Source organism: Gigantopelta aegis, chromosome 8 (genome assembly GCF_016097555.1).
Source record: "Gigantopelta aegis isolate Gae_Host chromosome 8, Gae_host_genome, whole genome shotgun sequence".
NCBI classification, from domain to species: domain Eukaryota; kingdom Metazoa; phylum Mollusca; class Gastropoda; order Neomphalida; family Peltospiridae; genus Gigantopelta; species Gigantopelta aegis.
The window spans coordinates 76,327,686-76,354,128 of NC_054706.1; the positions used below are offsets into that span (position 1 = coordinate 76,327,686).

General features: G+C 36.8%; 1 protein-coding gene across 1 annotated transcript; it reads left to right on the forward strand.

The window, feature by feature from the left end:
• The first annotated feature begins 17,808 nt into the window (after window positions 1–17,808).
• On the forward strand, window positions 17,809–22,954 carry LOC121380250. The gene is made up of 2 exons (XM_041509085.1): window positions 17,809–17,922; window positions 21,714–22,954. Exons 1-2 carry the CDS (start codon window positions 17,835–17,837, stop codon window positions 22,472–22,474), a joined length of 849 nt encoding a protein of 282 aa, XP_041365019.1. The 5' UTR covers window positions 17,809–17,834; the 3' UTR covers window positions 22,475–22,954.
• Window positions 22,955–26,443: the final 3,489 nt, after the last annotated feature.

Genomic DNA, 26,443 nt, shown 5'->3' on the forward strand with positions numbered 1-26,443 from the left:
TGATACCAATCAAACAATTGGCCTCGGCAGGACGTTACACTGAACACGTCTACTAGACCAGTTTTCAATGAAACCAGGGGCGAGGTACTCAGGTATCATCACTTTGGCAAGGGCTTCTGCATCACACAATCGGAGTAATTTCTAATAAATCCTTTCACTCTGATATTTCGTTATATAACACATTGATGAAATGTTTAAGTTTGCAGTTACCAAAATAATATGGTAACAGGTCGTTTCGCCCTTATTACTAGTTCACCCGAGTCGTTTTGAATAGGGTTGATTCGTACCTCTAACCGAGTCGTTTCGCCCCATGTTTCCATTCGCACTAATTTTTATTTTGTTAATAAAGTACATTTATTTATTGATTTGTCCTATATCCATTGATTTTTAGATGTCACACATTGCGTGTTTATATTTACAGATAAATATAATATTATAATTTTGTTTATTTCCAGTATCATTTACTCAAGCCATATACATGAAGTACGTACAGGCCTTAGATAATATACAGACAATGTATTCACATTAATAATTAATTTATGAACAGTCACACTGCATACTACTATGTGCTGTGGTTTCTTATTAAATATACTACATACCCAGCTGAGGTTAAACGACTCGGTACGAATGAGATTTAGGGCGAACCAACTCTGGGTGAATAGGACTAAGGGCGAAACAACGCAGAGTTCGAAATGGTTTTAGGGCGAAACGACCCGGATTCGAATAATACTAGTATGTATCTAATGCTTTCGCGACGTTTCGGCCCCGCTACACATTCGACCCCAGACGTTTCGGCCCCGGTTATTGTTATTTTATAAATCAAATTATTCAGTCACTTGTGTTTTGTTATTAAATTTTATCGTAAGTATTGTAATTTCTTTCTCTCGTTCTCTTTCTTTTTTTCTTTCTTTCTCTCTTTTTGTGATTATTATTATTATTTTTAATTGAACATAATATCCGAGTGTTAAAGAATAAATAAGAGCCAACCAACCAAAACTGTATTTAGCTTTGATAATCCAAAACTGGTTTTCTTGTTTGTGTAAATACAATTTAATAAATTGCAATAAATTGTTTTGCGTTTGTTCTACTTAATTATATTATGTAGACCCTTCCCATAATAGAGGCGCTTTACATGTGGCTAGAATTGGAACCACTGATGTTTGACGTCAGTAGGGGTTACATATGTACAGAAATTAAGTACGATCACAAAGAATGTTTTCCATGCGGAGCACTCACTCAGGGTTTGGAGTCGGTATCTGGATTAAAAATCCCATTCCTCGATTGGGATCCGAACCAAGTACCCACCAGCCTGGAGACCGATGGCTTAACCACTGCGCCACTGAGGCCGGTAGGTAAATTGAAAGTAGCATCATTAAGACATGTTCTAGTTCAGTTCAGTTCAACTTTATTTTCGTGCTTATATCCCATTAAAGTTCAACCAAGCTATCCTGGACACACATCTCAGTGTTCTAGCATTTAAAAGAAACAGCAAAAACACATGGATGCACAATTCCTGAACCTAGTCTGAGTTGTTTGTGATGGCATCGTGGGTTAGGTAAGTTCTGTCTTGTATCACTCTCTACCGTTTGAATCGTTAAGCGTAAGTTTCGCTTCCTTATTTTATCACCATATCATTTATCAGTGATATTCTACATGAACGCGCTGACGTACATGTTTATATGTGTATGTGTGTGCGTGTCACGGTGTATAATATGCATGTAGGCCTGTTGTATGCATGCGCGCGCGCGTATGTGTGTGTGTGCGCGCGCGCAATGAATGTTATTCGACAAATTAATGTTACAAATTTGTATTTTATTTATATTATTACCGGTGTTACTATACCAATTACAGCATATATCTGTATACGCGAACACGTCCTGACACCTATCTAATTCAACTTTCTAACTTATGTTACGGAAATATTCGATGTTGACCGAATGGTTCGGTCGAACTACCCGATGGGTCGAACACTTTCTCGAGCACCGACGGGGTTCGAGCCAACGAGATTTAACTGTAACCCAATATTATTTTATAAGTTCGACATCTTGATATGTTGAATTTATTCATCATGAGAAAGGGCGCAGGGCTTCTCGAAAATTACACGAATGAGTAACTATTTGACTGACGTAAAAATCAAAGCTTATAATCGGCCATTTAGCTATGGGTCACGAAAGGATACTCATCGTGATCAAGTAACAGTTTTAGAATTAACAGTGCAAAATTTATTTGTATTTCTATGCCTTTTCCTTACTGGTGAGATTAACGAATGGGGTAATTTGCGGTTATTAGTAATAAAGTATCAAGAAGATAAACGCCATTAGGAAATGCATGTAATGATTAATTTACAGTTAACTAGTAATTATCAGCACGGCAGTTTTGTCGGTGTATATCGAAGGGCTTTTGACTTAGTAGCACCTGTCGTGTCACGGCCGTAATGGGCAATATCTCATTCCAGCTTATTAAAATCTGCATTACATATATACGTGTACTAATATATGAATATTATACATTTTATTTAAAGTAAGGACCAAAATATAATTTGATTTGTTTTTCTACGTGACATTAAACTTATTTTACCTAGCTGTATAATACATGTTTGTTTATTCTTATTGTCGTTCAAGAACATACACCAAACCCCAAGTGGAGGCGAACAGAACTTTGTTTTGTTGGGCTAACTGGTAATGTGTTTCAGTCGAAATGGTATGGGACGAACTAACTTGGGGGTGAAATATCAGACATTCCTAGCTCAAGGTCAGCCTTTTTTACACACAATATCAAACATTTCACTTAAGGTCCATTTTTACCAAACGGTATAATTTCCTAAATTATGGCAGCTTTTTAATTACAGCCATATGTTTTCATAACTATTAACCGGCCTCGGTAGCGTCGTGGCAGGCCATCGGTCTACAGGCTGGTAGGTACTGGGTTCGGATCCCAGTCGAGGCATGGGATTTTTAATCCAGAGACTGACTCCAAACCCTGAGTGAGTGCTCCGCAAGGCTCAATGGGTAGGTGTAAACCACTTGCACCGACCAGTGATCCATAACTGGTTCAACAAAGGCCATGCTTTGTGCTATCCTGCCTGTGGGAAGCGCAAATAAAAGATCCCTTGCTGCTAATCGGAAGAGTAGCCCATGTAGTGGCGACAGCGGGTTTCCTCTCAAAATCTGTGTGGTCCTTAACCATATGTCTGACGCCATATAACCGTAAATAAAATGTGTTGAGTGCGTCGTTAAATAAAACATTTCTTTCTTTCATAACTATTAAACACACATACAAAAAGCAATTTTACACTGAAAGATTTTGAGCCTTTTAAAAATTGAAATATCTAGATTAGTTTATTATTATTATTGCAGGAACATGTAAAGTGATGTCATTCGAATACTGACGTCATTGAAATTAAAACACGTGTGAACGATGGGACATAGCTTTCTAGGTAATCTTCACCCCTGTCAAAACAATTGTCTGTTCCACATTGATCAGACAAGGACACTTAGTATATTTATATTTTTTTCATAATGTATAGCAAAGCTCAAATGATGAAAGCTAAAAACTGTACAAGCTGTAAACATGACATATAAAATATTACAGTAATATGTGATTTATTTATTGTGTGCGAAACCAAAACGATGATGCCGCAATGTCCTGTCATCAACTCTAGTAATATAATGTGGCATGTTTTTGCAACTGCCTTCTCCCGTTAGTTTTTGTCTTATTGTTTTCACTAATTGTCTCAATATTTTACGCATCATAATCTACAGTTATCTAACGTTATCAGCAAATCGTATTGCTCACCTTTCCTGTTTATTGCTGTTCATTTTTGAAAATTACAGAAGCACTAGCAGTAAGGACAGGCAAATTTAATGTTGACAACAGGAAGTACATTTACTTTACACTGATTGGTTAACTGCACTTAACCCTGAGTTATTGAAGACTAACCCTGGGTTAGTGAAAACTAATCCTGAGTTTACTAACCCAGAGTTAAAAGTGTGTTTCAGCAACGGTTTTTTAACCAGTGATTAGCCAACCCTGGGTTAAGGAATTTAACTCACAGTTAGTGTTAATCAGTGATTAAGATGACCCAGACTTCGAACAACCGGGCCCAGGATTCTAGGACGAGTACAGTAGTGTCCATGAGCTACAATATGGACTCCATCTTCAAGGACATAGCGCTTATCATCATATGGAGATAAACTTATCTTGTTGGTGGCTACGCTATAAAGCTGATGATTCATGCTCTGAATGTTATTCATGTTATGTCTCAGTTGGGAATGTTCAAACAGACATTTCTTATACATATTATGTCTCAGAATCTTTTTGATCACAGTTTTGCTAACGCCTTTAGCTGTTTTCTTCTCATTCCCCTCATACAAGACGGAATACATTTTCGGCCTAAGACCTACAAACTTTTACATGGCAGATCCCCCGAGCTCGTCGTTCATTTTACCTAAAGCGTTGACATTAACAGGAGAGTATAGAGGATGAGAGGGCTTGTAGTTGCTTGTGTCAAACAAGTCGGCATGCTTCTGAAAATCAGAACAGACATTTTCTGTTTGTATTTCATAACACAGTGAATTTATATCCGTGAACAAAAGCTGGACTTTATTTCCATACTTTGCTTTCATAAAATCATAGTGAAATTCATATATAACTACTTTAGACATGTCTAGAATTGAAAAAACCGGCATAGATAGGTTGGTTGAGAAAGATTGTGGATTTCTTCAGGTGAACTGCAGCCAAATCGGGGTTGAAGATTTTGAATCCTTCAAAAGTAGGCTTAGCGCAGAGTGTGTCTTTAAACGTTTCTTTGAATTTACCAGCTCTGCAGTCACGTGTTTTCGAACGTTCATCATGCTTCGACCAAAGCAGGAGCTGTTCATCAACTTGAAGAAAGCTTTCTCAGTTTCATTTTTGGACTGCTTTCGTTTCTCTGTGTTGAAATCGATATAGGACTTTAACCATGGAGACTGTTTAAACTGAATAGCTCTATGGATCTTTGTCAGCTTCAATCCCTGTCTTAAATAGAATTGTACATTTCTGTAATGTAGTACATATTTCTCTTTATCATTGAGGTTTGGAACTAGTTTTTTCACAGACCCACCTGTAAGACAAAGCTTATCTCTCAAATGATGTGTGTGAGGAGAAAGCATATCATTAGTGACTAGCATGGATTCAGGGGCCAGAGGATAGTCACTATGACAGCCATGTAACTCTGTGGGATATTCAAGATCTACCTCCAGAATATATCCTGTGTTTGCATTACCCCTCTGCTTAGCTTAGTACTTGTGATTTCACCTGTCAGGTGTAATCAATATCAACCTGGGTGTTATAGTCTGTTTCAAATTACATATGTTTTGCAGTAAAATTGTAAATACATCTCATATTTCTATCTATAACAGGTCATTTATTGTCATTTTTTGTACCGGTTGTTCGAATACCGTAACAGGTCATGATAATACCGACACACTTTTATGTTTTTTATTCCAGGGATTTTCATAACTAATATATAAGACTGGAAACTCACCTGGGTATAATTTTGATTAGTACTTTTTTAATAAACCCGATTCAGTCCGAAAGAAGCTATACAAGTGTCGAAATCCGCGGAGAGTCCCTAATCGGCCGACTTATTTCGATAGCGGTATATATATATATATATATATATATATATATATATATATATATATTATATTGACTCGAACCCCGTCGGTGCTCGAGAAAGTGTTCGACCCATTCGGTCTACATCGATCGGACATTTCCGTAACATCAGTTAGAAATGTAAATGCACTGAAATAAAATAAATAAATGGCAAATTTTTAATCTGTATTTACATGAATTTATTACTAAACAATTTTAATATTTCAACAATAAAAAACGCAGCACTGTTCACTTTTTAGAAATGTAGTCGTTTTCAAAGTAAAGCTAGGTTCATACTTCTCTGCCGACACTGGTCGGCGGGTACTCGTCACACTCCGTCGTGATTGTGTTCATACTCGGTCCGCTTTCCTAAACCTCGCCGTTCAACAAACGAGTGCATTTCGGAATTTTCACGTGCGTTTTTTTACGGCTGACAATTCATACTTTGCATGTTGTCGTGATCCGCGTTATAAATGGATTCATCATCAGATATATTATATATATATATATATATATATATATATATATATATATATATATATATATATATATATATATATATATATGTATATATATATAGATTAATATCACGAGGGACAGATAATCCTAATTCCGTGTATCGAGTGGGTTATTGTATTTATTACCCATAGTGTAAAGAGTTTAGAAACATAAACTTTGAACTTCTTACATGACACAAACTATATAATACACAAGACGAGAAAGTCTGAGGAAACTGATGACGTCATGAATGAAAAGCAATGACTTCAAAAGGTACACAAATCAAATGTAAGCAAGAGAGGTCACATTCCTAATGAACTGATGTTTCTAGTGGGAAGTGAATGAAATTAGTTTAGAGCATGTTTAATTGTTAACAAGAACAAATTGCTTAAACCATTTCAACAAAAACTGAACACTGGTGGAGCTAAATGCTTTGTAAAATCTCATCAACGAGAGACGACAATCAGGAAACCGATGACGTCACCAAACTAACGTCATGGCATCAGCGGGGAATGTAGCTTCTGTCTTTCCCTAGGGAAAGATAGAAAATATATTCACCCGCATCTCACAGCCCATATGGGTAATATATATATATATATATATATATATATATATATATATATATATATATATATATATATATATATACATACATACATACATATATATATATATATACACACACACTATGTATATACATGTATGCATATATATATATATGTATATATATATATATATATATACACACACACACACACACACACACACACACACACACACACAGTGTTTATATACATGTATGCATATTTGCACGGTTTCTATTTTTCTCTTATGACCGCAGATCATGTATATAACTACTTGGTACTGACAGTGGTCTACCAAATTTCTATGGATGTGTGAAAAACATATTATCCATAGTGTTTAAATGAATTATTATTTTTTAACCTACATGTAATATTTGTAAGACATGTGAATGCTTACCGACATTTTAATATAGTTTTACATACCTAAACAATTTAACATGTATGCTTAATGACATAGATGTGCAACGTTTGTCATTTCAAAGGGTTTTAGGTATGCAGTATTACATAATATTATACAAACACAATTATTTATGCAGGGAAATAAGGTGTGAATGGGGCGTCAACAGTAGAATTGTCACTAACTACAATGTAGTTTCATACGAAAGGGACTTAAGTTATAATTCAACACTGAACTGTAGAATAGAATTTAGATTTGATATACCTGGATAGGTCCCCATGTGTTTCTCTATGTTTTACATGGTCGGATAGGAAACTCAGTAGGTCGTATTGATCCCGCAAATACTTTCCCTCCACGATCTTTATTTTCAACAATATTGCCTACAGCAATCTACGATTGTTCTGTCCGTCCATGGTCCCTGTATTCTAGTAAACTAGTATCATACAGGTTTGGATTCTTACACACTTCGTTAATGAGAAGTTCGTCTTCTATTGAAGAAAGGGGAACTTTTTTAACGCCAGCCATCTTTATTTTTACCTCAACAAAGCAGAAACGCAATGCGCAAAAAGATAAATAAAATTCATCTCGGGCGGATTGGAAACGGATCACTCGTGCGAACACTGAAAACATGTCAGTTTCACTCGCTTCCCTACGTCATCTTGTGTGCGCCTTCCGCGCGAGTTTGTTCGACGGATTTTAGTTGTCGGCAACCTTGCGGCGACCTAAATTTCCGTTCCGTATGGACGTTGGCGAGTGAAGTATGAATCAACCGTAACGCTTTATGCGTAGGCCCGTTTGTGCACTAATTGTTTGGTTGATATCACGGTTCATCTAATAGTTGCAGTAACACTAGCTGTACTTGAAAGATCATTACCGATAGTCGCTTAACAACCAACATGACAAGTGTGGTGACGAAAGGATTGCATGGCTAGTGTTGCGATTCCCCGATTCATCTATGTCTGCGTCGTTAAATAAAACAGCAGCAATTCAACTTTCGTAAGCACCGTAACGGGTTAAACCATCACCAGTTCCATCTGGCGGCCAGTGAAGGAACTACAACATCCAGACGCATGCGCTGTTGACTGCTAAAAAAAAAAACCAAGCAACAAATGTCCAGTTCCTCTGAACTATAAAACAGGTACTCATTGGTGCATGATTAGATTAATAAAAATAAATCTTATAATAACATAAAAAGAAAGACCACAATTTGACACCGATATTTTGCGGTGGCGATGCTACTTTCACTTTATCGTTGGTACTTCTATACTACAGTGACGTTCCTAATGTTTGTTATTTAAAGCTCATTATGCGATGTTAGTATTTTTCAGCTTTTGTGACATTTTTGCATTTTTGTTTACGTTAAAACCGTTTTCAACCTTTGTAAAATTATAGGCAATCCAATATTATGTCTACATATATTCCTTTAGAGATAGAATAGCAGCAGATAATTTAGGCGCCTTAGCGATCCGTGCACATTTCTTTAAAACTTTTGGCTCGACTCTATACTGAGTCTTCGGTCACAAGTTACAACCGTTGCAATATACCGTTGGCTACAGGTTTGCTGCACTTCAAGTATCTAAAAATCAGTCTAAAACATTTGTCGGAATACTAGTAGTATGTCTGGATGAATAAACTTACTGTAATCGTGAAGTCTGCAAGTTTTAATTTCTGAACGTCTACAGGTCACGACGTAACCGATTTGCGGTTCGCGTAAATTTAATTTTGCGTAACCGACACGCGAACAGAACGGCGGTTCGCGTGAAATATTGTGCGCTGCAAAGGTCATGGTTTGTGCTGCCCTGCCTGTGGGAAGCGCAAATAAAAGATCCCTTGCTGCCTGTCGTAAAAGAGTAGCCTATCTGGCGACAGCGGGTTTCCTCTAAAAAAACAGTGTCAGAATGACCATATATGTTTGACATTCAATAGCCGATGATAAGATCAAAAATCAATGTGCTCTAGTGGCGTCGTTAAATAAAACAAACTTTACTTTACTTTTAAAATGACATTTTGTTATAAATTTAACACCAAAAACAGAGCCCTAAACGCAAACTTTTTCAACTACATGACGTCATTGTGTGTACCAAATCGTGATGACGTCATATTTAGTACCGACAAGGTCATTGGTTCGTAAGCGTCAAAATGCCCAATAGTATTGTTCGTTAGACCAATGCAGAATATTTCTCACTGAGAAAATATGGAAAATATTTTCCCTGTTATGAGTGACTGCTGGGTAATAATATAATATTTAGAGAATAACTAACGAGCTACGAGGAATTACGAATTATCTGTCCGGAGTGAATGAATGTTGTAAACCCGAGCCTTTGGCGAGGGTTTTACAACATTCATTCACAAGGGACAGATAATTCGTAACTCCTCGTAGCGAGTTGGTTATTCTCTGTATTACCCATTGTCAATTTTAACAGATTTTTAATGTAAAAATTCCTCTGCAGTCTACAACAAAGCTATCAGCCATTACGTGCATTACATGACGTAATGTAAATGACGTCATAGCACAACGGCGTTCTTTTTACAGCCAAATGTTTACAGTACAAAATAATACAACTGTATCTGCATTTGAAAATAATTATTTTTATATATTACTAAAGCCGCTGCTTATGAAAATATACCATTTCATGTTTACGAAACAAATGAGTCCATTTGTTTTTGTAAATCTTTGTAGATCATATAACGTATGTGTAATCTGACTCATGAATGGTAACATTATATGAATGAAAGTGAAGTTCCGGCCATGGCAAGCAACCAATCAAACGTCGTGATTTTTAAGCCAGCCAATCAGTGGCTGTAGAAGCAATCTGCACACTGTGCAGAGATCGAACAAATATTACCCCGTATATTTAAACCCATATGGGTAATAAATATATATATATATATATATATAGAGAGAGAGAGAGAGAGAGAGAGAGAGAGAGAGAGAGAGAGAGAGAGAGAGAGAGAGAGAGAGAGAGAGAGAGAGAGGTTATTACCAGTGTTTTTCGGTATCGTCAATATATATTAGGAATAAAAATTGTATTATGCGAGCCTCCTAATATATGATATTGACGATACCGAAATACACGAGGGTAATAATCTCTTTATCATATAAGCTCAAGCTTAATACAATGTGTTTTTGTAAACTGTACACGCAACTTTAATTCCAGTCCGCCATTCTATTCAAATGACGTAAGAATATGTAGCGCGGTGTATTTTTGAATGGAAATGACGTCAAACTCAAATGACGTCATTTTGGATGTCCTTACATCAAAATACAATTATGCCTAACGTTTTTTTGTTTTCTGAACGCTGGACAGCTTTCAGTGTCAAATTGCCATTGAAATGTTTTTATTTGATGACTATGAATGCATACGTCAATCATGGAGTGTCACCAAAGTACGTTTGCTTAAATGTCAATAAACCTAGTGCCGAGACCTCGACTAATTTTGGCCTGCATCTAATTTGCAAAGTTATCAAATTCTTAAAGTATGTGATCTGAAAAATATCACATACTTTGATTGCACTGAAAATATAAGATATATATATTTATTACCGTCCTGGTGAAGATATAGCGGTGTAGTACAAATTTCGTACGCACCACCAGGTGCGTATTACAAACTGTATTTCGATTTGTCAACAGGGAACAGAGTTAATTTCGATTGGTTGGACAGCGACCTTATTAGCATAACGGGACTATTTTTTTCATTCATAATTAATGTCAAGGTCAGTAACATCCACAACTTTTACTACAAATGTCATTCATTAAAAGTTGATGTAAACTGGACCGCGCGAGAAATATTTTTAAATAAAAAATAAAAATAAAAGAATGAATAGAACAATAATTAAACATATTCATTTTATTTATTATGTGGATTTTTGGTCTACAAATTGTTATTGTCAGTTGTGATTTGTGAATTCATCATTATTAAGGTCTACGACAGTCACTTTTTGGACCCTTGTTTGGCTTCGTACACAATAAATGAAACATATCCAACGTTAATTTTTTTCATATGATATATTTGACAAAAGGTAGTTTTTTTAATTTTTTAAAACTTAAACTTAATATTTTTTGTAGAATTATGAAAAAGTAAAATATACTGACCTGTAAACAGCGTTGTTTGCTTGTTGTAGAAATTTAACAGGGGTCAAGGTTAGTAGACCAGTTTTTATTTTAATGTGGCGATGCATTGTAATAATATAGCTAATTTTGAATTTGAATGACGTCAGAATTCCAATGACGTCACTTTGCACCTCCTTACAATAACCACAAACTGGGTACATGACGTTTCCGTTTTAAGAACTGGAAAAAATCCAATGCAAAATTCCTATTGATTTTTTTTTTTTTTCGAACATTACTGAAGCACCTGAATGTGTTTGAAGAAAATTCTGTGATTGAAAAATTGTACATTTTACGAAATATGGATTTCTAGTGAAATTACGGTAAGATATGCTATATCTATTGTGTACAAAGAAAGCCAAAACAAGGGAGCGAAAAGTGACTGTCGTCGACCTTAAAGTTATAACTTTAGTTTTCCCGTGAACTCAGCTGCTTTTGGAAGCTACACGTTTTTAACTGCAAAAACACTTGTTATTCTCTTATTGGTTGGATTTTTGGTCAACAAATTGTTATTGTCAGTTGTGATTTGTGAATTCATCATTATTAGCATAACCAGTGGGGTAACGGGAACATTTCTTTCTTGAGGGCGTTTTGTTAAAATATGGAATTATGCATTAGTTTTACCCATTTTTCACCCAATATGAAAATAAACATATATAGATGCATGTACCTTACAGCTTTCTTTAAATTAAAAAATGAAACCCGATGGAAATTTATGGGGAAGTACGTCTACACCACTCCCCTGAAAACGTCACTGAGAAGTAGCGGAAGTACAACGAACTATTTCTCAATGCGGCGGTACGTAGTCGTGCACCGGCTAGTTATGCAAATCAACATCCGGTCTTGAAATAGGCTACAAAATTGATTGATTGATTTATTTATTTTTCATAATTTGCGTGATTTAAAGGAGGGTAATAAATAAAATACCACACTCGTTTTCGCTTCGCCTCAGGAAATACAGAATTTGAAGGGGCGTACAATCCCGTACGCCCTGGCAAAAACCGCGTAACTAATAGTATTGTTTCTAACATCAATTTGTTTGAGTTTAAAGATGCCTTTGGTAGCCTGATCACAAGCGCTGTTAACATTACCGGAGGCAGTAAACAAAATACCTAAGTAACAATAAGACTAAACAATGTTAATAGCAATTGTATCGTATGTAAAACGAAATCTTTTTATGAGCTTGCTACCTTTGTTGAATACAATAATCTTTGTTTTTGACAGTAAGCCCTCATTTTGTACAATAGGTACTAAGACAGCAGAGAGTTTTGTAATCCTAACTGATTTACCGGGCGGGAAGTAGCCCAGTGGTAAAGTGCTCGCTCGATGCGCGGTCGGTCAATCAAACCCCATCCCGTGGCCTCCGTGGCAACTCCATCAGCAGAAGATTGCCAGACGCAAGATGGCACCCCATACAAGTGGTCAAACTACGTCCACAAGGTGCAATCAATCATCCTTACCCGCCATGGTAATGCTGACCGTATCATCTGTGTGAACGACCCGTACGACGCAGCATACTCGACTAAAGATGACGAGCGAGACCTGCGGGTACAGAGTAAGGCACATGTCCCCAACACCTACATGAAATTGGGCGACCCCTTCCCCACTGCCCAAGCGTACAAAACACTGTTGTGTAGTGTCAGCAACAAGGGGCGGCTGCAAAATGTGATATGCAACTACCTAACCGACCTTGCACAGAGTTTTGCTGCAGAAATTGTCTACTCTGTTGGCTCACACTGCACCAACTTGTCAACCCAGCAACCGATGCAGACCTACAGCTTCGATCAGTCTGAGGCTGACACTATCCTCTTCTCCGCTTACGCAGTTCTGTACGAGTCAGGCTACAGTGGTCCTGTTGTCATTGATGCCGCTGATACCGATGCCTATGTCGCGGCAGCGTTCATCTCGCATCAGCTACCCGGTATGCTCTGTATCAAGAGAAAGCATCAGAAATATTTCTGCCGTGGCCTGGTGACTGACGAGATGTCAGACTGTATTGCGCAGCTGCACTGTATGACAGGTAAGGGTAAGAAGTCGGTGTATGAGCAGGTGGCGAAAAGCCCTGCGGAGATAGCCTCTACCTTGAGGAGGATGTGGAAGAGGAGCTCTTCCAGTTCACACGACATGTCATCTATGGCAACAAAAAGAGTAGCACCATGGCTGAGGCCCGTTCGGCGAAGTGGAAGACAATGAAGAACAAATCATTCATCCGTCTACCTCCAGATGCAGATAGCCTACGCCAACACTGCCTCCCTGCCAACTACTTCGCCTATCTAGTGCGCTACCCCTCCATGAAGCACCACCCCTCGGAAATGGGTGGGAGCTGTTGCCCAGTGCGTCACACGCGACCTGCTCTCCCGACGCATCTACCAGCATCAAGGCCAGCTGACGAGAGCGAGGACGACGAGAGTAAGGAGGATGAGTAGGAGATGGGAGATGATGATGTACCTAGGAGGAGGGGAGATTCATCGGAATCTGATGATTCAAGTGAGGACTAATCGCATCTCTGTCATAGTGACATAACAATGTGTAACATAACACGAAAGCATGATTGGTGACTTCTAAATGTGTTCAAATTGTGTTAGGGTGTACAATTTTCGGGGTGAAATGTTTTTGTTGGCATACTTCAAGTGCTTTCATTTGATAGTTGTTCGATGTACGGCTATTAAAAATAGCTTATCTTGAAATATAATTAGTTGTTCTGACTTACAAACCCATGTCTTCCTTCCCGTTCAAAAGCTACGTTTGGAGCATAATAATTTCAAACTCTTAATGATACCCAAATTTCAGCAGTAAAGATTGATGCTGAATCGGGCAATCTCATGGAAATGATTGCGTCTCATGGAAAAACTGTAGCACAAGCCACAGAATTCCCATCCCGTGATCCGTCTGTGTAAGCAGGAATGTAATCACAGTACCGCTCTTGGATTTCCATGAAATGTTTATAAATAACTGCATCTGTGCGATCTTTCTTTAGATGCACAAGATCGAATACAATATTTGGTGGTTTGATACACCAAGGTGGCAAAATAAAATATGAATTTGTTTCCAAAATGTCTGTTAAATCAATGTTGGAAAATGATAAACAAAGACCAAATGTTCGAATCGCATTCGGTTTCACATCAAATAACTTCATATATTTATTATCAAACACCGCATTGTGTGCAGAATGTTTTGGCATTGATTTAATCTTTGTAGCATACTGCAGAGAAAGCTTTGCACGTCTAGCACCCAAACTAGGTTCGTGTGCATCGACATGGAAGCTCTCCACAGAAGATGTTTTGAAAGCACCAAGACAAAGCCTAAGTCCCTGGTTGTGTATAGGATCTAGCATTTGCAAGTAAGACTTACGCGCTGACCAATACACAATGCACCCATAATCAAGTTTAGACCGAACTAAAGATCTGTAAAGTCGGAGCATAACCTTTCGATCTGCTCCCCATTCAGTCTTGCCAATAACCTTTAAGATATTGAGGGCCTTTAAGCCCTTCTTTTTCACATACTGTAAATGAGGAACAAAAGATAGCCTCCTGTCAAAAATAAACCCCAGAAATTTGGTCTCCTCTACAACTGGAACCGGAGTTTTGTCCAGAAACAGCTGAGGATTTAAATGGTGACCTTTTTTCTGGCAGATATGCATACAGACGGTTTTTGACTTTGAGAATCGAAATCCATTGTCGGTTGCCCATTGTTGAAGTTTATTCAAACAAAGCTGCAACTGACGTTCAATGATACTCATACTGGACGACCTGTAGCAAATCTGAAAATCGTGGACATATAACGTGCTATCACCGCCAGGTTTTAAACACTGGGTGATGCTGTTAATTTTCACGGAAAATAAAGTTACTGACAGTATGCTACCTTGAGGCACACCCATCTCTTGGGAATGAATGAATGTTTGTTTAACGATACCCCAGCACAAAAATACATATCGGCTATTGGGTGTCACAAATGGTAAGTATATGAACATATTATTTATATATAGTTATGTAAAACCACAGTGTAAGGAGATGTGGCGGGAAAGTATAATACAATATATAAAATCAAGTTCAGTATATATTAATTTTTTTATATAGAAGTCAATGTGTTTTAAAAACTTTACAATTAACATTGGATGGAATTTAAACGATTCCAAAACATTTTCGTTGCCAAATATATCATATCTCGTCGGCTTGAGATTATCACACTCCACCAAAATATGGCGCACAGTCAGTGTACACTGACAGTGTTCACACTGAGGAGGAGGGTCCTTTAAAATAAACGAATGCGTCAAATATGTATGGCCGATGCGGGCACGGCATAAGACTAATTCATCCTTCCTGCACCGCCTGTAGGATGACTGCCACTCTTCCAGGACTGCCTTGACAGAATGAAGCTTATTCGCAACCGCGCCGTCCCAATCATCTTGCCAAGTCGAAAAGGTATATTGGTTAATATGAAATTTAAAATCACTGTAGGGGACACCAACATGGACACGGGGCAAGTTCAAAGCAGACTTGGCAGCAACATCTGCCTTTTCGTTACCCCTAATGCCGACATGGCTGGGTACCCAACAAAATATAATATCTTTATTGGCAATTGATAAAAAGACACACTTTCGTATCACCATCCCAACTAAGGGATGCTCCAATTTCATGTACTGTAGAGCTTGGAGACACGAAAGTGAGTCTGTAAAAATAATATACTTGGATGCAGTAAATTTCAGCAGTCAAGATTGATGCTGAATCGGGCAAACTCATGGAAATTATTGCGTCTGATGGAAAAACTGTAGCACAAGCCACAGAATTCCCATCCCGTGATCCGTCTGTGTACACAGGAATGTAATCACAGTACCTCTCTTGGATTTCCATGAAATGTTGTTTATATATAACGGCATCTGTGCGATCTTTTTTTAGATGCACAAGATCGAATACAATGTTTGGTGGTTTGATACACCAAGGTGGCAAAATAAAATATGAATTTGTTTCCAAAATGTCTATTAAATCAATGTTGGAAACTAATAAAAACTTCGTAATACGAAGACCAAATGTTCGAATTGCATTCGGTTTCGCATCAAATAACTTTATATATTTATTATCAACACCGCATTGTGTGCAGGATGTTTTGGCATTGATTTAATCTTTGTAACATACTGCAGAGAAAGCTTTGCACGTCTAGCACCCAAACTAGGTTCGTGTGCATCGACGTACAAGCTCTCCACAAGAGATGTTTTGAAAGCACCAAGACAAAACCTAAGTCCCTGGTTGTGTATAGGATCTAGCATTTGCAAGTAAGACTTACGTGCTGACCCATACATAATGCACCCATAATCAAGTTTAGACCGAACTAAAGATTTATAAAGTCGGAGCATAACCTTTCGATCTGCTCCCCATTCAGTCTTGCCAATAACCTTTAAGATATTGAGGGCCTTTAAGCCCTTCTTTTTCACATACTTTAAATGAGGAACAAAAGATAGCCTCCTGTCAAAAATAACCCCCAGATATTTGGTCTCCTCCACAACTGGAACCGGAGTTTTGTCTAGAAACAGCTGAGGATCTAAATGGTGACCTCTTTTCTGGCAGATATGCATACAGACGGTTTTTGACTTTGAGAATCGAAATCCATTGTCAGTTGCCCATTGTTGAAGTTTATTCAAACAAAGCTGCAACGTTCAATGATACTCATACTGGACCATCTCTTGGGAGTAAGAATCGGATAACGTAGCTCCACTCGTACCTTGAAGGACCTATTCTGTAAGAAATTTGAGATAAATTCAGGCATACAGCCTCTTAGGCCCATGCCATGGAGGTCTTTCAAAATCCCATACTTTAACGTGGTATCATAAGCTTTCTCGAGGTAAAAAAAAGACCGGTACCAAATGCTGGTTATGGATAAAAGCATCCCTACAAAACGTTTCAAATCTAACTAGATGATCGACCGTGCTATGTCTAGGCCTGAACCCACATTGCACGTTAGTAAGCAATGTGTAGGACTCGAGATACCAGACAAGTTTACGATTGATCATTCTTTCCATGGTTTTACAAATGCAACTTGTCAAAGCAATAGGGCGATAACTGGTAGGATTTGTTGGATCCTTACCAGGCTTAGGAATAGGAATGACAATGGCTTTTCTCCAATCGGAGGGAAAGTCACCCGAAATCCAGATTTGGTTAAAGATATGTAATAGAACCATTAAGGATGATTCAGGTAAGTGTTGTTCTACTGAGGTATCATGGGCTCTACGTAGAGCGTCCTGCAACTCCTCCAAAGAGAAGTGCCTGTTGTATACTTCAGCATTTTCAGATTGAAAGTTAATAGGTTGCTTTTCAGCTTTATTTCTGACAGATGTAAAAGCATCTGTACTGAAAGAAGAAGAAGAGTTATGAGAGAAATTGTCTGCCAGTGCATTGGCAATGTCACGATGAGACGTCATTGACAGACAAATAGCGAACTGTATTATTGGATTTTTTCCCCTTGATTTTACGTATCGTATCCCAGACAGATTTCACTTGAAGTGAGTCTATGTTCTAAATAAGGATATGTCTTTGTTTATTTACAAACAACAAAAATTACACGTACATGTACCAGTTACTTTTATTTCAGTATGTTTCAAAGACCAGCGAACTTCGAGCAGATGGGTTACAAACTGGCGCTGAGCGATGACGAGACTGTAGCCACAGTACGCATGCCTGGATTGTCTATTGAAGACTTCGATAGAGATGGTAATTAAAAACACATTCACCTGTTGATGTTTAACTAAAGACGGATCTTAATTAACGGCCCTACATCATAGCTTGTTATAACTCGCTTGGTTTGCCACATATATTCTGAAGATAATGCAATACCGTGAAATAAAGCTCAAAAGTTGCTAAAAAAAATAAACACCCCCCCCCCCCCAAAAAAAAAAACATAATAATAATAATAATATATATATATATATATATATATATATATATATATATATATATATATATATATATATAATAATAATAAAAAAATAATAATAATAATTAATTAATTAATAAAAAAAAAAATAAAAAAGACAACTTGCCCATATAAAATGACGTCATGAGATATGACGTTCCCTGACGACGTAATTGTTTCGTTCATCGAGACTTGAACAAACTCCCGTTGCAACGTCTGGACCAATGGGATGACGTTATATTGTAATAATTCCAATCTCTAAAAATCCCTTTATTATAAACCCTTGGATTGGTTAAATTCGTATCACGTGATGATAAAAACTGACATTCATAGCACCATGAATCTCAGTTTAGCACTATTTTTGGCTATATAGCCGGAACTACTTTATGAATTATGTCAACAAAGGAATCCCCGAGGAATTTCCTTGAGATTCTATTTTTAGACATCAAACAGTAATCGTCTGCCGTCAAACTTGTAACTAAAAATCTTCATATATACATTATACCATACAAAATAGGTCGCTTCAGACATTTTTTATTAAAGGTTAAAAGTTATTGAAATTACTTACGTTACATGTTTATAGTGAATTCAAAATCCCACAGCTAAAAATCTATTTTGTCGATCCAAAAAAAGTGTATAATTCCAATGGAATTTGGTCTTTTACAAAAGCGATTTCAAAAACAAAATTCAGTCAGTTCATGCCAACCATTAGCAGTAACGCGCATTCAACGGCATTGTAGTATGACGTACACGGTACACAACACATAGCCACTGCGATCCAATCTTTAAACGACTCGGGTTTTGAAACTAGGCATATCATGTACATGTCGGGACACAGGCACGAAGCTTCAATTCGAAGCTACAACAGAGAATGTTCCACTTTCCAAAAACGAAACAATAGCATGGCACTGTCAAATGTCACGAATACTTGTGTTGCACCACTTGAAGTCACACATGCCAAAACCATCCTGTGTTGCCACTTCCACAATTACAAGGCCAGTAAACACAGAAACTCGCGACACACCTGTTTCATCCATTTCCGGAAACATTGAAACCACTTCCTCCATGTCAAATCTATCAACACATGGAATTTTCACGCACTCAAATATTTTATAATTGTAATTTCAACGTCGTAATTGGTAAATCTGGACAGTAATAAAAAAATGGCGCCCATCCACAGTTCGTAGTTAAATATTCATACACCAACCGCTTCACATATAAATTATACCATACAAAATAGATCGCTTCAGACATTTTTATTACATGTTAAAAGTTATTAAAATTACTTACGTTATATGTTTCTAGTGAATTCAAAATGTTTCTACTTGGTATTGATATTTAATGCAAAAAATTAATATGAATTGTATTAATGATTGTAACATTGTCATTCTCTCATTCGGCTATTGACGGAAAAAGCCGAAACTACCATAGGCATTCCGCTAATGTTGAGTATGAATTTCGTGTTAATAAAATAGTAAATAGTTGGAAAATAGAGTTCACTTTTTATTTTAAAGAGGTTTACATTAATGACATGGTTATGTGTTTGGAATTATAAGAATTGAACATGAATATTTTTGAGTTTCATGCTAGTATGAAACGCAAAACCGCTTTACACACTTTAGTATGAATGGCGTAGCGCGTTAGCGCGAAGCCATTCATACAGTGTGTAAAGCGGTTTTGCGTTTCATACTAGCATGAAACTCAAAACATTTCACGTTCAATTCTTAAATGAATGTAACGGACATTTAATTATTTTCATGTTAAAGGGACATTCCCGAGTTTGCTGCAATTTTAAAGATGTTATCGACTAACAGAGACTTTTTAACGATTGTCATTATATATTAAATATATTTTTCTGTATAACATATTAGTGGCTGTATATTAAATATGCTTCTGGTCGTTCTAATATTTGTACTAAGTTAAAGGGACATTGTCGAGTTTGCTGCATTGTAAGATGTTTCAGACTAATAAAATATTTCTACGATTAAACTTACATATTAAATATATTTTCTTGTTTAGAATATCAGTGTCTGTATATTCAATGTGTTTCTGGTCGTCTTAATATTTGTAAGAAGCCCAAACTGGATTTTGTCTTCAAATAATTTCGTACGTACGAAAAAATAATATTTTAGGAAACAAAATGAAATTCAACCTAATACAAATATTAGAACGATCAGAAACACGTTTAATATACAGCCACTAATATTTTATGCGGAAAAATATATTTGATATGTAATTACAATCGTTAAAAAGTCTCTGTTAGTCGATAACATCTTAAAAATTGCAGCAAACTCAGGAATGTCCCTTTAAATTTCCTTTTATTTCCTAAAATATGTTTTTTTTCGTACGTACGAATGAATGAATCAATCAATCAATTAATGTTTAACGACACTCCAGCACGAAAAATACATCGGTTATTGGGTGTCAAACTATGGTAATGCAAACAAATAAAGTGATGATCAACATCAATATAAAAATTCAAGATTTAAATAAAAACAGTGTAAAGAACTGTGCAAAAATACAAATATCAGAGATAGATACTGACTTTTACTCAAAATTTCAATTGTATCTCGAAGAAAACAAGGGGATTTGTGCTGTATTGGCCATTCTCAAAGAGATGTTACACCCGTGTACCACGGTGGGGTTACAGCACGCGCACGGGACACTTCATACATGATACTAACTAAAAATCTATGTTCATCAATGTAGTACTCAAACTCAAACATTTGTGGTCTGGTTCATGGACTATATTATGTAGCGGACTAAATTTAGTCAGGAACATCTGGGACTTAGGGACGAACTACTGTTTGGACTTCGCTGGTTGTTCGACTAGGGCTAAGGTCTCACTACACAGATGTCATCTGCCATTGAAACCCATTTTAAACTGCCTAACTTAAAATGAAGATTACCAACAGAACGGGTTCTCGTTGGCACTAACAACATTTACCACTGAGAACATACATTATATAAACATATATTTGTACTCCAAAATTGAGAACATTTCAGTACCGATCTCAACAGGTGGTTCATTAACCGATTCAATCCAGCTGTCTCTTCCGCTATTTACCCATGTTACAAAAGGTCAATGCACAATATTACAAAATAACAAGGGCAAAATACAGCAAGAAGGCTTACCATTAAAAATTCATATTGTTTTAATTCTTCTACAATTGTATGTTAACTTCAATATATGTCACAATTAGGAACTACAGTGGATCGTGATCAATGAACTCTCACCCGGAAGTCAATTGTCTTATGAGACCTAAATGAGCATGGCCACCACCGTTGTTTCTTTTGTCACTTGACTGCAAATTTATTCTGGGAAAACTTAGTGTGTAGAGTGTGTACGCATAAGACAGTGACGTCACCACCTAATACGTGTGACACACTCTCAAGATTTCTCTCTTGAAATAGTTATCTGCTAGTAAATGGAATTATTTGATTGTAATTTTTTACAGGCATATATCTCAAGGAATAAACTTTATGTTTCAAAGCAAAAATTAATAATTATGTTTGGCGGGAACCGTCATTAAATTGCAACTTTGACACAGCACCTTTAAATTGTTTATTGTGTTGTTGTTTTTCTCAGGTAATCCAAAAATTACAAGCCTGCTGCATATCGTTTCTTCCATGAATTGCTTTGTGCAAGACAAGGCTCTGGACAGTTCGGGTCGGACATTTTATGGTTACGAAAAACTACTACGAGCTGCTGTCATCTTTATGGCGTCAACGGAATTAGAGATACACGAGGCCATGTATGATGGAGCGGTACCAAAATGGCCTCTTGATTATAAGATGAAACTTAACGATGTTGGAAACTCATCTATAGGTACCACTGGCGAACTAACAGTTGCTTCTACTGGGCAGACGTTGTTCCGAACCGGCTACCGGTTTGTTCACGTCAACCCGATAACTAGACGATCAATGCCTTTACCTGATTGGTGGAGAGAAAAACATTGTAATGACGTCATTGCTAAGGAACCTTTGATAGTACAGAGAACTCCCAGACCAGGTGATACTCATGTTTTCAAGGTAAGAGTCATGTGGACTGATACGGACAATAACAATCACGCAACCTGGACGTCATATGTTCAGTTCTCTATCAACGCTATGCATGATGGGATAAGGAAGAATTTCTACAAGAACGTCAATGAAGAGGTCGTGCGAAGAGGCCTGCGGAAAATCAGGATGCGGTTTATGAGAGAAAGTCTTGAAGGCGTTGAGTTGATCGTTCACAGCTGGGGAAGTGCAGAAGACGACACAACAGTTTGCTGTGAAATAGAAAATGCGGATGGGAAAGTTGTATTTCACACCACGCTCGGCTATCCCAGCTGTGTAGCAAAAATGTAAGATGACCAGTTTCAATATGTATAGACCTCATTGAGGGGTCATTGATGACTGACTCGTTAAAACGGCAACTTAAAGTTTTGATATTTACAATTAATATGTGTTTGTGTATATATGACTGTGTACGAACGGGAGTGTACATTAATTTGACTAAATGACTAGCTGTGATTTTCTGTACCGCTAGCTGCATTATTAACTACGACCTATGCGGTAGTTAATAATGACACTAACGATACAGAAATTCACTTCCGTCTGACTCGGTAATAAAGACAGTTTCGGGAGCACGTATGCACATATTTTTCAGTGGAATAAACACAGGTAACAAATCGTACATTATGACGTATATTAAATTTAATTTAATACTGACGATGCAAATAAATGCATTCTTGGTGAAAATACGCTAACAAATCAGAACAGCGAGTCCAGTGTCATTGTCCGACAATGTGTAACGGACATAGTTGACCGGACACAATATTTCATATGTAATTTAATAGTCACGATCTACTATACATCTGCAATTATTAATATTATGCACAACCATTAAGCATTCCATAATATATATATATATATATATATATATATATATATATATATATATATATATATATATATACACACACACACACACACACACACACACAGGATAACACACACCACGGTATTTGATATCAGTCGTGGTGCACTGGTTGGAACTAGAAATAGCCCAATGGGACCAGCGACGGGGATCGATCCCAAACCAACCGCGCATCAAGTTTGCGTTTTACCACTGGGCTGCAACTCGCCCAGGTCACTATCCATCAGCAATTATTAATATTATGCACAAATACTGTTACTAGGTAGATGTTTTGGGTTAGATTATGTATTTAGCTGTTATTAATATTATGCACAAATACTGTTACTAGGTAGATGTTTTGGGTTAAATTATGTATTTAGCTGTTATTACAGCAAAATTTACACTTTATAACGCAATCTATATAGGCCTACTTAATTTGCAGCAAACGAAATATTTAGTCAAACAGGCGCGTGTGCAGGAAACTGTTTAGACTGGCTAGTGGTGTTTTTAGGGGAGGGGTCGGGTCATGCGTCCCCGGAAATACATTGAAAACATAGCACACGTGTGGGGAAGGGGACTGTTCTGATCGGAATATTACATATACTAGTCCGTCCCATCCTCCTACAAAAATGTTGGGGGGTGGTAAATAATGTCAGTTTGGTTTGACGTAAAAATTAAAATAAACGTGTTTTGGATATAACAAAAATATACTATTGTTGTCTGTAATTTAGAAAACAAACGGTCAGTGAACTTTGGAAAACTATAGAACAATGGTTACAGCAAAAAAAACGAATATATTCAGCTTAATAAAAGTATGGTTATATTCGGCAGCATGCATGCAAATCATAAGTTTGTGAATTGGCTTATTATCAATGTAAAGCATTATATATATAGAACAAAACTTCAAAATAATATACTTCATATAACTGGAATTAAAAATGTAATTACAGATAAATTACAAATAGAGAAATAAAAACTGTTCAAATAAAGAGTTTGATGAAAACTGGGCACCTTGGCAAAGATGTCTAGAAAATTAAACTTAGCCTTAATAGTTAAAAATAACTCCAATATAAGACACATACTGTTGTTGTTTGTTTTGTGTTTTTGTAACTAAAAGCCAATAACGTTGTTTTCTATATTTGGAAATATGGATTTTTTTTTCTTCTTTTCTCTCTGTATATCTGTTTAATTTCTCTTTTATTATATATTTATTCTGTCATTAATTTTGTGCTCCAAAATTGACTGTTTCAATTAACTAGTAATTTTATTGAATGCACTTTATATTTATGTATCTATTGTAAGATAATGATTTCAGGGCCCCAACCCTGACATTATCAGTATATAACTATCTGAGGCAATAAAAAAATAAAAAATTGAAAGAAAGAAAGTGGAAATTAAAACAAAAATAAATAAATATATAAACATTATGTTTCTATTATCTAACTATTACAACTGTGTTACTGTCACACACACTTCATTAAAACTGTAGGTTTGTATGTTCAAATGATAATGATAATGGTAATTAATGATTTTTTTCTTTTTTTTCCTTTCCTTGCAAGAAAACCAAAGCAATCAGGGTGGGTGACAGCTCGCTAGATTCACCTTCTATATATTTAACGTCACATCGGCTATATTGGGTGTCGAACGTTTGTAAATGCCGACCCCGGTGAAATAGTAGTTCGACCATCGAGCTGAATGAAGCCTAGTACAGAGCGAGTTTTAATGGCTCAATGGGGATGTGTAAGACCAATACACCAACATCCTTCTCACTAATATAAGGGCAAAAACTAATTTGTCTGCAAATAAGTAGTATATTGTTTTACGTAACGTGAATAACAATGGGAATACAATGTAAACGTGTCCAGTACAATGGATATGCACCTCCGGAACAATGTGTCCCTGCCTCCGGAACAATGGTGATGTCTCCTTTTGTTCGTCTTATTACAAAGGAGATGTCTCCTATAGCCTCTATTAGAAACATACTTATCTGCCCTTGATTTTCATCGTGCTAAGCGGTCCCAATTAGCCACTAAATTATTTCCGGCGAGTTACGCTCCAGTCGCTTCAAACAAAGGCCCTTTGTTACTACTGAATTGTGGAGTAGTTTTCTATTACTATTATTGTTCGTCAGATTGTGTGCAATCTCCTTCTTTTACAGAAAAGAAAATGTACAATATGTTTTGTGCTCAACAAAAATACTTACGAACACGTTAAAACGGCACCTTAATAAAGTTTTGATATTTGCAAGTAATATGCATGTGTTTGTGTATATATCTCTGTGTACGAACGGAAGTGTACATTAATTTGACTAAATGACTAGCTGCGATTTCCTGTACCGCTAGCTGCATTATTAACTACGACCTATGCAGTAGTTAATAATGAAACTAACGATAAAAAATTCACTTCCTCGCCTACGATAAGGTTTCTATTGTCTGACTCGCAAATAAATCGGAACAGCGAATCCAGTGTCATTGTCAGACGGACATAGTGTAACGGACACAATTCCATGTGTAATTTAATAGTTAAGATCGACTATCTACCTGCAATTATTAATATTATGCACAGACATTAAGCATTCCATGGTGTGTGTGTGTGTGTCTGTGTTTGTGTGTGTGTGTGTGTGTATATATATATATATATATATATATATATACACACACACACACATACATACATACATACATACAACTGTGTGTGTGTATTTATACATATACATACATGTGTGTGTGTGTGTGTGTGTGTGTGTGTGTGTGTGCGTACATCCCCCGTGGGACGTACTATAAACATAAAGTTTTTATTATCTATTACAACGGTGTTACTGTCACACACAATTCATTAAAACTGCAGGTGTCTTTGTATGTTTAAATGAAATTATGATAATTAATGTGAGGCGAGATTGCAGCTTTGAAGCAAAAAATTTAAAATTTCCATGCAAGAAAACCAAAACAATCTGTGTGTGTGACAGCTCGCTAGATTCATCTCCTATATTTAACACATGATCAGTTATAACAAAACGCAATTTCATCAACTTAATTTTTACCTGTATCATTCTTTATTTTTAAAGCATAGATGGGGACATTTATGATGCCAGGGATTGGCATGCATAAATCTCAGCTGAAGATTCACAAGCAACTGTGACCATCGTTTTTCCAGCTGTGGTTTTGTTCCCGTTGTTGGAAGCTCCCTTTTTCGTAAACATTCCTGCAACCTAGCCTTTGTAATTTTTTCTGGAGTTACATTTTCATCGCTGATCCATGAATTTATACCATGATCGTCCATGTTCATTCAAACCGGAACGCGCCGCTGATCCATGAATTTATACCATGATCGTCCATGTTCATTCAAACCGGAACGCGCCAGAAGTAGAGAGTGGTTAGGGGACGTAACTCTGCCTATTTATTTTTCGAATTTCTAATAGA